We start from the raw sequence: 12,270 nt of genomic DNA on the forward strand, positions 1-12,270 counted from the left end.
GCTCAGCAAATGTTTTTCCCTATTATAGTTTGAAAAAGAACATTACTTGGAGGCCCTTTTACCCTTAGTCCTTCCTCCCACCCGGACTGTACCATTAAATCCTAGATACTGGGGTGACTAAAAAGGATAGGGAATAAATCAATAATCACAAAAAAGTTTCCCCCCATTTTATGCCTGGCAGCACTTGCTGCTTTCTTTAAGTTGATTGTAACACCCAGTTCAGGGGTTTGCTCTGCTTGCAAGGTCACAGCCAGAGGGGGGCAGTGAACTTTGGACTACAGCCCGGGAGAGAGGTAAACAACAGGACTATAAATATCAGGGCTTCTGGCTGTGGAGCTGCGAGCTGAGCAAAGAGAAAGGAAGCAGGCTGATCCGAAGGGGCTGTGTAAGTAGGAACTTTGTGTTCTCCAGTATTTCTTTTAGAGTCTGGTAAATAATTTGATTTTGAGTCTGATAAAATGTTTCTGTCCTTAGAATAGATTTTTTAAAAAAGAGAGATGGGTAAAGAGATAAAAATAATACAAAAGAAAAGAACAAAAGGGTCTGGACTTGGGTGTGGTGGGTGGAGGTCCGCAGCCCTTTGCTGATTTGTGCCCTGTCTTGTGCCCCCGGAGGATAGAGATGGGAGCAGAGGAGGCTGGAAAAATCAGTTACTCTGCAAAGAGTTGTGATGTTATAGAGGCAGTTTTGCTTGTTTAAGCTTAAATGTCTCCCACTGCAATGCAGAGTGAGAACTCTAAGGAGAAATCAGCCCGTGGGTTTGAAGAGCAGAGACTGAAATACGGCCATTCTACAGTGCTGTAGAAACGTCCAGGGATACTGTGAGGAGTTTCAGGAAACAAACAAAAAAAATCCCTGGCGGCAGGGAGAGCAGGTTGGGTCCACTGGGCAGAAGTGGTTGCCCTTAAAAGAGTTCAAACCCATGTCAAATCAGGTGGCCTGTGATTAAGTGCAAAGTTTTGCAGTTTACAAGGTGAGTGGGTACTTTTAGGTCAATGAGGAAGGACCTTCAGATGCCAGTTTGAAGTTAAGGGAGAAAGTTTCTGCATATTCTGCCTTTTAATGGGGGAGTTTTAAACAAATGTTAGTTTGTACGTGGCCAGAAATCTAGTTCTGTGATTGAAAAGTGGTGAGATTAGTGAAATTTACAAATACTTTCAACAGCTTCTAATAAATCCTATTTAGTTATTTATAGATAGATATGACTATAGTCAAATGTTTATTATGCAAAAAAATGATCTTAAGACAAAGTTGAACGGCCTATTGAATATAACAGAAGAGGAAAATTTGCGAGTGTGAACACTGTAACCCACTACCCTTTATGTCTTTTTTCATCAAAAAAACTAAATGAAGGGAATAAGGGAAAAAGCCTTTTCATTTATATTCGCTACTTAGCCACTAGAAAGGGTATACAAAAGTGAAAGGGTATGGCAAAGTGAGGAAACCAAGCGCTGAATTTATGCTGAAGCTTCTATAGTTACTGAAATTCTATTCTAGAAAGTAGGGGAAATCTCTCCATCCTAGTAAAAAACCAAACAGATTGAATTGAATTATTTTGATGTTCTCCTTGCCATCCCAGGGCATAAACAAACAAAACCCTGGCTACTATAGTTATTAAAGGTGATCTACCTCATAGCTAAGAGGTCATGTTTTGGATTTAGCAGAACTGGTTTGAATCTAGTTTCCTTGGTGACTTAATATCTGTGTGGACTTGGGCAAGATGCCTAAACTCTCTTGGCCATGTTTCTTCAGCTGCAAAAGGGGGGTAATGGTCATATAGTTGTAAGGATTAACTGAAATGATAAAAAAAAAAAAACTGCTTAGCACCACCTGCATAGAGTTCTGTAAATGCTCAATGAGCAGTAGCCATAATAAGGATAATTGTGTCACCAGTATAAATACTATCCTAAAGAAATTCCCTAGATTTAGTCCAGATATATCCTCTCTTTTTTTAAATATTAGAATTTTAAAAAACATTAGAATAGTTGGGATGGCCTTAATCATTTGATTTATCTGTCTCTCTTTAAGTTAGGCTCTTGGATTTTGTGATATTAAATGATATGAAAGATAATCAAGTTTTAAAAATTCTATACTTATCAGTGCACCAGATCCCAAATCAATCTGATTCTAACCTTTCTACACCCATCTTAATTCTGGGCTCACTCTAACTTATCATTAGCTGCCTACTAGCAGCTATCATTAGCTCCCTCCTCCCATCCCTCCCCCCCACCCCAAAGTACCTTTACTTTCTTATCCCAGATCAGTGCCTGAAAATGTGTCAACTTCCTACTTCTGGAATGTTGCCCTGATCTCTCTCCACAGATTCTTACATCAGAATAAGCCTGTTCCTGGGTTTTTCTCTTTCTGCTCTTCTCTGCTGAATGTGTTCCTTGTTTTCACTACCTGTCTATAGTTCACCTGTTTCATGTGTACCTCTCTGCTGAGAGTTAGCCCTAGTCTGGGGAATATTTCTAGTCAGATATTTAACTTTTCTACTCAGAGGTACTTAACCAAGAACGTGCCATCTAGTCACAGAAATTTCTTGAAAGTAATGGTAGCCAATAAATAGACTGAGTGTGAATTGCAGTGGGTCTTAAATGGTTGAAGGGGTTGTGATTTGTGACATTTCTCCTTGGTCAGTCAGGCTTTTTCCTTTGGTTCCTATCTATCTTGGATGTGGTAGTAACATTTTGGCAGGCAGTTTTATACCTGAAAAGATTCAAATCCTTTAATATTCACATACAGCTAGACTTTAAAGAATAAGAAGAACAAAAGGGAGCCGGACCCAAGAGAATTATAAATACAGAAGGCTTGAACATGAAGAACTAAGGGCCCCGTATGGGCCACCTTCATGTTGGTAAACTGCCCTTACAGCCTCCTCTTTCTTCCGGGGTTCTCTTTCCATGCTGGCTCTTTTCACTTCTGTGCAGAATCCTCTACTTACCCTTTCCTTTCTTAGATTGGTGGAGGACAGAAAGCAGCAATCAGAACTTGGTGTATTTTAAATAAAAACAAAATCACGTCTGCAGAATGTTATTGGGTTATAGAGGGCACAGTCTCAAAATTTTTCTAAACATGTATATTCTCCTAGAGAAATACTGGGCTGCCTGTTCAGGCAGATTTCCATAGCATGCTTACTAAAGTATCTTGTCAGGTCAGATAGTTAAGAGGTGCTTTGACAACTCCCTTGCCTCTGGCTGATTTTTTACTCCTTTTGGGAAGATTTGGTGCAGGAAGGCCCAACATGATGAATGAGCCCAGCAACACTGGGATAGAATCAATGGGCTAGATAGTGATAGAAAGGGGGACTGTACTGGCTGTATTTCTAGAAATTCCTGGCTATGACTGTGAAGTCACCTGTGAAGATGACAGCAAGGTTTCCTCTTTTACAGGACAACCCCAGCAATGTGGAAAAGCCTGGGGCTTGCCCTGGCTCTCTGTCTTCTCCCATGGGGAAGAACAGAGAGCCAGGGACAAAGCTCTTTTTGTAAGCAGCCTCCAGCCTGGAGCATAAGGGATCAAAATCCAATGCTAAACTCAAGTGGTTCCGTGACCGTGGTTGCTCTTCTTCAAGCCAGCTGATACCTGTGCATCCTGCAGGCATCCAGGTGAGCTGGTTTCAGTGGTCTAGGATTTCTCAAGGGGAAAGCTATTAAATACATAATACATACATACATAAAATAAAATAGAAATGGAAAAGATGTATTTATTAAATCACATTTTATAAAGAAGAGATATGAGTAAGTAAAAAAAAAGTAGTAAGAGAGTTTCATGTAAAAAAAGTGAGGCGAGAGAAGTCACTAATAAATTCAATGAGATTTTTCCTTTTTTTTTTTTTTTTTTTGTATTTTTCCCAAATATTTTAGATTGGAAGACCTGAGAGTAAAACTGGAGCAAGCAGGATATTTGAACATCTCTTATGTTGTTGTTAATCATCAAGGACTCTCTTCTCGATTAAAATACATGCATCTTAAAAATAAGGTTTCAGAACATATTCCTGTTTATCAACAAGAAGAAAACGAAACAGATGTCTGGACTCTCTTAAATGGGAAGAAAGATGACTTCTTCGTATATGACAGGTGTGTATACACACACACATGCACACACACCCCCCAAATTAAAAGATGCCTTCTTAGCATTTAATTTAATAGTGATTTAAAATAAGACATCTTCTTTTGTTTTATTACCAAGTACTCAGGGTGAGCTATTAAAATGGTTTTAATGTTTTATCTCACAAACTGACTTTCTTTTGTGCAAAAGAACTCACCATTCTAGTAGGGAAATACAGAAAATTGACTATAATCCCCCCCCCCCAATAAATTAGCATTCTGCATCAATAAAAGGATCAATTTGTGTATCAAGTACAATTCAAACCTGAGAATTTGCAGAATAACTACACTTTGCAGACCACTTTTTTATCTTTAATCTGATTAGTAATTTAAAGGGTACACACCTGAATTTCTGAACTATAAAGTGTTAATCATTTAGATCTAATCTGCATGAATCTGCTTTTGATTCCATGAATGAATAAAACATTTGTATCTTAAGGGAACCTCCATGCTTACATTATTTGATATTACCAACATTTTTAGTTGGTGCTGTTTTCTTTTGACTCTTCAGAAATGGTGAGGCATACTCTGCTTAGACCTAAGCCTTACTTCATCTTACTCTAAATATTTTTAATATTACATACTCTTTTAGGACTGCAGACTTCTAATTTAGACAGTTGCAAAGTGTAGCTCTTTGATAGTCACATAATATTATATATCCTGGGAAAAATGTGGGAAAGAAGGACATTTCAACTCCACTATTTCTGAGAATGCTGAGTATTATAATTCCATTTCTTTCATTATGCTGAAATTTTTGTTGCATCAGACATTTTAATTTTTAATTTTTATTTAAAAAAATTTTTTTAACGTTTATTTATTTTTGAGACAGAGAGAGACAGAGCATGAATGGGGGAGGGTCAGAGAGAGAGGGAGACACAGAATCTGAAACAGGCTCCAGGCTCTGAGCCATCAGCACAGAGCCTGACGTGGGGCTTGAACTCACGAACCGCGAGATCATGACCTGGCCGAAGTCGGATGCTTAACCGACTGAGCCACCCAGGTGCCCCAATCAGACATATTTTTAAATGGCTATTGGCCAAGACTTGAGGATACTATAATTTTTTGTTGTGTGGAATTTGTGCTGCCATAGCAGTTATGAAAACCTCATGTGATTTGCAGAGCCTGATTTATGGTAAGGTAGTGGTTTGTGCATTCATAGAATTTATAAGTCTATACCAAATTGTATTCGGCCAAGTCACAGTGACTTGACTATGTATTTTGATATCATTTATAGTGGCATATCTAGAAGATTTCAAAACGCTGGTATGAGACTCCCGGTAGTCTTGCTCTGACCTAACCTGGTATGTGGTGCCAGGGAGCTCACGTGAGACCCCATTCAAGGAAGTTTATTGGAGGTGTGAATGGGTCTTAGTTATAAGACCATTAAACCAATAGCACCTATCCCAAACTGCTTGAGTATGATCATGATACAGAAAATATTGTAATGATATGTAATGATAAACGTAATGTTTGCCCTTTTTTTTCAGATGTGGCCGTCTTGTATACCATCTTGGTTTGCCTTACTCCTTCCTAACTTTCCCATATGTAGAAGAAGCCATTAAGATCGCTTACTGTGAAAAGAAATGTGGAAACTGCTCTCTCATGGTATTTTATTTTTCTCAATTATTTCTCCTGGGAGAAAAGAGAAAGTCTTTTAAGCGTTCTCTAAATAAGTTAATATTTCATGACCAATTAGCTAAGCAATGTTTCTGTTGGTATACTAAAAATAAACAACAGTGATTTTTATAATTACTTCCTATTATGTAACATACACTGTAAGACATTTTTTCCAGATCCGTATTGCTGCTTTTATCTAGAAGGAGTTTATAAAACAAAAACCAACATAGATGGCATATTTCAAATACCACCGAATGATGTTGGGTGTGTTCAAAATGCCTAAAGAATTCAGCCAACATAAAATATTATTGTAGTACCCTGAATGTGTTCGCACGAGAGGATAGTGATGGCAAAGCTTATTCATGGCATTACCTGAAATGGAATTGAGGCCCAGATAGTTACGATATCAAAGATCTAAGACTGCAGCTTTCCCATGAAGCCCTTACACTGTCTGCCCACTCTGCAGTCAGAATTACTGCATTTATTTCACAGTGGAATAAGTTTTCTACTTGTTACTGATATTTTTCTCCTAACAACCATGAGAATATTTACTCCTTTTTATGAGAAGCTCTACATTTAAGTATTGTTTATAAAAAGATACTCAAGGAATTGATTTTAATTTATATTAACTAGATTCCCCCCTCCCCATGTTGAAAAGGAAAACAATTACAAACAATGTTTCCTTAATAGGGAAAATTGGCAAAATTTGAACTCAGGTTTAAAAGTAGTTCTGAATTTTATTTGAGAGCTATACATCCTTCAGATTTTTCCAGTTGTAAAGAAGCCATCTCGATTTGTAATGAATTATTTAATTAATTAATTTAGTTGTTGTGGAGCACAACAGGTTAATTACTCTAGTTATATAATTTTTCACATTTTAATCTTCATTATAATCCTATGAAGCTTCGTCTACTCTTTCTAAAGATGGGGAGACTGAAGTAATGCAAATAAAGTATTAACTCAATGTCTGACTTCTACTAAGTATGTAATAAATGCTAGTTATATTGATTCCTCATATTCTGGGACTATTTTGCATTTTTGCAAATGCCTAATAGTTATAAATATACCCCGTTACGTTGAAACAAAGGCAGAAACAGTCCCATAACATGCTTAAAATTTATGAACCTCTTGTAAATAGGATATACCATATATATCTGATGTGCCAAATCAAATTGGAGTTTTCCTTTTTCATAGTATCCTAGATGCCATCAATTGTAGGACACATTATTTTATGTACTATTTGAAAAATGCTGTCCGCTAAGGTAGGACACTGTTATTACAACACCATCAATAATAGGATGCATTCTGATTTTAAAGATATTAAAATGTGAAAAAAATACCTTGTAGGATCAATAAAACCTAGTAATCCGTTTCAGAAACTAATGAGACCGCTACTGTCAACTTTTGAACATTTAGAACATTACATAGTATATTTTAAACATTTGTCAAGTTGTTCATAAGCTTTTAATCAAATAACATTAAACACTCAAAAGGAAACAGGCGACAAAACTAAAAGGCATCCTGTGGAATGGGAGAAAATAGTTGCAAATGACATATCCGATAAAGGGTTAGTATTCAAAATATATAAAGGACGTCTAAAACTCATCACCAAAAAAAAAAAAAAGAATAATTCAATTAAAAAATTGGCAGAAGACATGAATAGACACTTTTCCAAAGAAGACATACAGATAGTCAACGGACACATGAAAAGATGCTCAGCATCACTCATCATCAGGGACACACAAACCAAAACTACAATGAGATGTCACCTCACACCTGTCAGAAGGGCTAAAATCAACAACACAAGAAATAACAGGTCTTGGTGAAGATGTGAACAAAGGGGAACCATCTTATACGGTTGGTGGGAAGGCAAACTGGTGCGGCCACTCTGGAAAACAGTATGGAAGTTCCTCGGAAAGTTAAAGATAGAACTACCCTATGACCCAGCAATTGTGCTACTAGGTAGTACTAGTATTAGTACTAATTCAAGAGGATACGTGCACCCTGATGTTTATAGCAGCATTGTACGCAATAGCCAAATTATGGGAACGGCCCAAGTGTCCGCTGATTGGTGAATGGATGAAGATGTGGTGCATATACAATGGAATATTACTCAGCCATAAAAAAGAATGAGATCTTGCCATTTGCTATGGATGTGGATAGAGCTAAAGAGTATTATGCTAAGCGAAATAAGTCCGAGAAAGACAAATGCCATATGATTTCACTCATATGTGAAATTTAAGAAAAAAACAAATGAACTCACAGGGATAAAAAAGAGAGGCAAACCAAAAAACAGATTCTTAATTACAGACAACAAACTGAGGGTTGTGGGAGGGGAGGCGGGCAAGGGGACTAGGGTAAATAGGTGATGGGGATTGAGGAGTGCACTTGTCATGAGCATCAGATGATGTGCAGAAGTGTTGAATCACTATAGTGTACACCTGAAACTAATATTACCCTGTATGTTAATAGGAATTTGAAGAAAAGCTTAAAAAATAGCATGAAATTCTCAAAAGTAATTCAGAAATAACCAAAAACTGTACCACTTAATAGTTGTATGCAAAAATCCATGGAATTTTTAACCTTTCAAAACACGGAACCATACCACTTAGAAAATCAGTTTGAGAGATGAAAAAGACTCACTAAATTTATAAGTCACTTTAGGGTAAAAGTTTCATATGATATTGCGATATCTATAAGCTTTGAGCTTATATTCGTAGGCACACAAGACGATAAAGACTTGGCAGCAAATTAACTAGATTGAGGCAGAATGGGATTGTATGCCCAATGGAAGATGGGCGGTAATTTGCTACTTGCAGCTGCCAGCTCAACAGTAGGGACACAGTAACAAGACTGGTGAATGGTGAAGTTCAAAACATTTCCTGGCATAAGCTGAAGCGTGAAAAACTGATTTTCAGCAGAGTTTATTGGCATTTTTGAATTAGCAGAAATTAGTTTGCTTCAGAATAGAACATTAAGTATGAATATAATATTAGAAGTATCCATGTAGTTCAGCTGCTTTTAGGATTTGATATTTGTTTGACTTTACTGCAATCGATGTAAGTTCTTTTAACCAGTTTATTTAGTTTTGATTCTGCAGATGTAAATATAGTGGTTTGGCTTTCTTCTTAAGCCTTCTGTATCTCTTAAATTCTTCTTCAGGGTTCTTAAAAATCAGGGAAACGCTCTTGATAAGAAAAGAAAAATTTGAATTCTGCTATTGATTTAACCAGTATAGAAGCTTAGGCGAACTACTGAATTTTATTTATTTATTTATTTATTTATTTATTTATTTATTTATTAAAAAAAATTTTTTTTAAACATTTTTATTTATTTTTGAGACAGGGAGAGACAGAGCATGAACAGGGGAGGGTCAGAGAGAGGGAGACACAGAATCTGAAACAGGCTTCAGGCTCTGAGCTGTCAGCACAGAGCCCGACGCGGGGAACTCACGGACTGTGAGATCATGACCTGAGCCGAAGTCGGCCGCTTAACCGACTGAGCCACCCAGGCGCCCCTGAACTGCTGAATTTTCATTGTCTTGTGCTTTGTTTTATCTATTTGCAAAACATTAATGTTAATTCCTTTGGAAGATGCTTGAGGATTCTCTGATTAAATGCAAACTTTGCACAAGAAGAACTTTATAATTATGTATGATTGGAACCAAATTTTAATAAAAAGTCTGGGTGTTGAAACATCAAAATTTTATCTCATTAACATGATGCTAGAAAAACAAAGCCAGTTTAATCCTAATTACTTTGAATTTTATATATGTTAGCTTTACAAATAATTTTTTGTGCACAGCTCCTAAATCTACAAATTTGTTGAAAATGATTCATAAATTTGTTCTAGACACCGGAAGATGAGGACTTCTGTAAAATTGTATCTTCAGCTACCGTGGGAAATACAACAGAGGCTCCACAGCCACATCACCACCACGACCATCACCACCATCATCACCATCATAATCATGAGCATGGGCATCAGCATCATGGGAATGGTGAACTTGCAGAGAACCAGCAACCAGAAACACCAGATGTCCCTGGGCACCCCCCTTCTCAAGTCCCTCATAACCACCACAAGCACAAGGACCACCAAAGACAGGGCCATCCAGAGGACTGAGATATGCCAGCAGGCAGTGAAAGTTTACAACTTTCTGTCCCACCAAAGAAGCTCTGACGAAAGGGATGTATAAATCAATTACACTGCAAATTGCCCAAAGATTCAGAGTTGGCTCCTAGCAGCTGATGCTGACACTGACGACATCTGATATTTGAAAAAACAGGGTCTGCAATCACCTGACAATGTAAAGAAAACCTCCCCTCTTTATGTAGCTGACAGGGACTCTGGGCAGAGGAGAACGTCATTGAATCTTGACAGTGACGTTTGCCTCCTGCTGCCTGACACGCAATTCAGCAGCCCAAGCCCACAGAGGCCAGCACCAATTGAAGCTGAGAAAATAAGGCCAAAATGTGAAAATGACCTTCATACTAAATATTTTAAATAGGATTTTACTCCCCAAGTCAGTCTAGACAATTTCGTTTCCAGCATTTTTATATGCTACCTAATTAACAATGATCTAAAACTAAGAATTGGATTTGTACAAAACACGGGGAAATCTATTATATTGGCTCCCAAATTTTAAAATTTAAGTCAAAGAAATTTTGACCTAAACCAAATTTTTATTATTTTATTATAAAGGTGATTGCAGCACTTGGTTAATATGTTTTTCTTTTTCTTTTTCCAGCATTCTACTTGTATTAATGAGAACAGAGACATAAACTATGACCTAGGGGTTTCTGTTGGATAGTTAGCAATTTAGAATGGAGAAAGAACAACAAAGACATGTTTTCCATTTTTTTCTTTACTTATTTCTCAAAAAAATACTTGTCTTTTTAATCTTACATTTTTAACTGATTAAATCTTATAAAGAACTGCCTTTATAACTCTTTCAGGTTCCAGAAATACTGACACATGAATATTTTGCTGTGACTACATTTTAAATAACCATTTATACTTTGTATGTCTAAGAGTCATAGTCTTGATTTTTACTATCACATATGAATGAAACTCTTATTTTCTTTATCTAGCATTATATCATACTGTTTAAAATTTGAGATAGTCTGTCTTGAAAGATGTAATGGAGAAGGTAAATGAATGTTGTCTGTCTCTTGATTGCTTAGAGAGTATTTCCATAGTCAATGATGGTTCAATAGGTAAACTACGTGCTATAAACCTGAACTCCTCTATGGTTAATACTATTAAGCAAGAATGTGGTACACACAGTTGGCCAAATGTGGATTTGTTTAAATAAACTCAATTTAAAATGTTTAAAGCGATCTTTTTTTCATTGTTATTATTTAGGTAGTATGTTATATTAATGACAGAAGTGGCATTTTCAACTGCTTTTAAAGAAATTAAGTAGCAACTAATGAATGTACTGTCATACTCAAAACCGTCTACGCTTAGGGCAAGAACCTTTGTCAAAAGGTTTAAGTTGAGAATCTTTGTCAACAGAGAGACGTTGCTCTAAATTGCGAATGGTATTACGAAGAACTGCAATCTCCTTGTTTTTTTCTTCTTGAAGATGTTGAAGCTTCTAAATAAAGCAGCAAAAAATTTGTCATTGCAATTCAGAAATAGTAAGATTAAATACAAGAAGCAATAAAACAACAAAAACTACATTTCTGGTTTAAGTAGATTAAAAAAGCTTGTTTTGAAAGGTTTATGATTTTATTTTTATGAGGCTTATGGGGTACAACTGGAATAAGGAGATTAAAACACGTTTTAGCACCATTTGTTTTAGTTTATTCTCTTTTTTGTATATAGCTTGAAGTTCTGAATCATAAAGTAGGGGTTGAACAATAAAAAAAATATATTACCTAAGTGCCTAAATAACTTCAGAATAGTAGGTCAGCCTTAGTTCAGAACAGATCATGGAATTCCTTACATGACCAAAGATCAGAGGACTTCTCTAACGTTTTAATTTACTGCTAAGCTTTACTATGTCTTTAAATTTTTTAAAGTTTTATTTATTTTTGAGAGAGAGAGGGAGAGAGGAGGAGAGAGAGGCTCAAACTCGTGAACCACGAGATCATGACCTGAGCTGAAGTTGGACACTTAACTGACTGAGCCACCCAGGCACCCCTAAGATTTACTATTTTAAATTGAAAGTGACTTTTAAATATTATTCAAGACCTAGTATCTTTCTGGTTGTGTGACATATTTTAAAAAAAACTGTTAAGTATATTGTTAGTAAATACTAGATAGCTTTTATAGAAACACACTGAGAACATTTATTTTCTTACACAATGGCTATGGAAAAAAATCTCACATACCCTTCTGTAGATACTCTGTGGCAAAACAGTAGAATCTGCATAGGATTTTGATTTAGTTTGAACTCTTGCTAGTTTGGCATCAAACTGAATCAAGTTTAAAAAGAAAGTCATTGAGAACATTCTAGTTAAACAATTGCTTCTATAAATATAAGTATAATCCATTATATCTTTTAACATGTAATCTCTAATTTAAGTATATTCTCTGT

General features: G+C 36.3%; 2 protein-coding genes across 8 annotated transcripts in view; one reads left to right on the plus strand and one right to left on the minus strand.

Annotated features, from left to right (window-relative positions):
- Positions 1-230: 230 nt before the first annotated feature.
- On the plus strand, positions 231-11,061 carry SELENOP (selenoprotein P). Of its 3 annotated transcripts, none has more exons than XM_015067567.3 (5): positions 231-385; positions 3,393-3,608; positions 3,867-4,079; positions 5,597-5,714; positions 9,579-11,061. In XM_015067567.3, exons 2-5 carry the CDS (start codon positions 3,406-3,408, stop codon positions 10,218-10,220), a joined length of 1,176 nt encoding a protein of 391 aa, XP_014923053.1. In that variant the 5' UTR covers positions 231-385; positions 3,393-3,405; the 3' UTR covers positions 10,221-11,061. The 3 variants fall into 3 exon arrangements, with proteins under 3 accessions (XP_014923053.1, XP_053056971.1, XP_053056975.1); XM_053200996.1 differs by lacking the exon at positions 231-385 and adding an exon at positions 2,597-2,614; XM_053201000.1 differs by lacking the exon at positions 231-385 and adding an exon at positions 2,597-2,614 and having other exon boundaries at positions 9,579-10,240.
- CCDC152 (coiled-coil domain containing 152) overlaps positions 10,453-12,270 on the minus strand; it is a 30,689-nt gene continuing 28,871 nt past the window's right edge. For 4 of the 5 annotated variants that reach the window (XM_015067569.3, XM_015067571.3, XM_015067570.3 and 1 more), the window contains exon 8: positions 10,453-12,148. In XM_015067569.3, coding sequence (XP_014923055.3) covers positions 12,023-12,148 — 126 coding nt within the window. In that variant the 3' untranslated portion in view covers positions 10,453-12,022. The remainder of the gene's footprint in view (positions 12,149-12,270) is intronic. The other variant, XM_015067572.3, reaches the window with a different exon arrangement.

The sequence above is a fragment of the Acinonyx jubatus genome, chromosome A1 (genome assembly GCF_027475565.1).
Source record: "Acinonyx jubatus isolate Ajub_Pintada_27869175 chromosome A1, VMU_Ajub_asm_v1.0, whole genome shotgun sequence".
NCBI lineage: Eukaryota > Metazoa > Chordata > Mammalia > Carnivora > Felidae > Acinonyx > Acinonyx jubatus.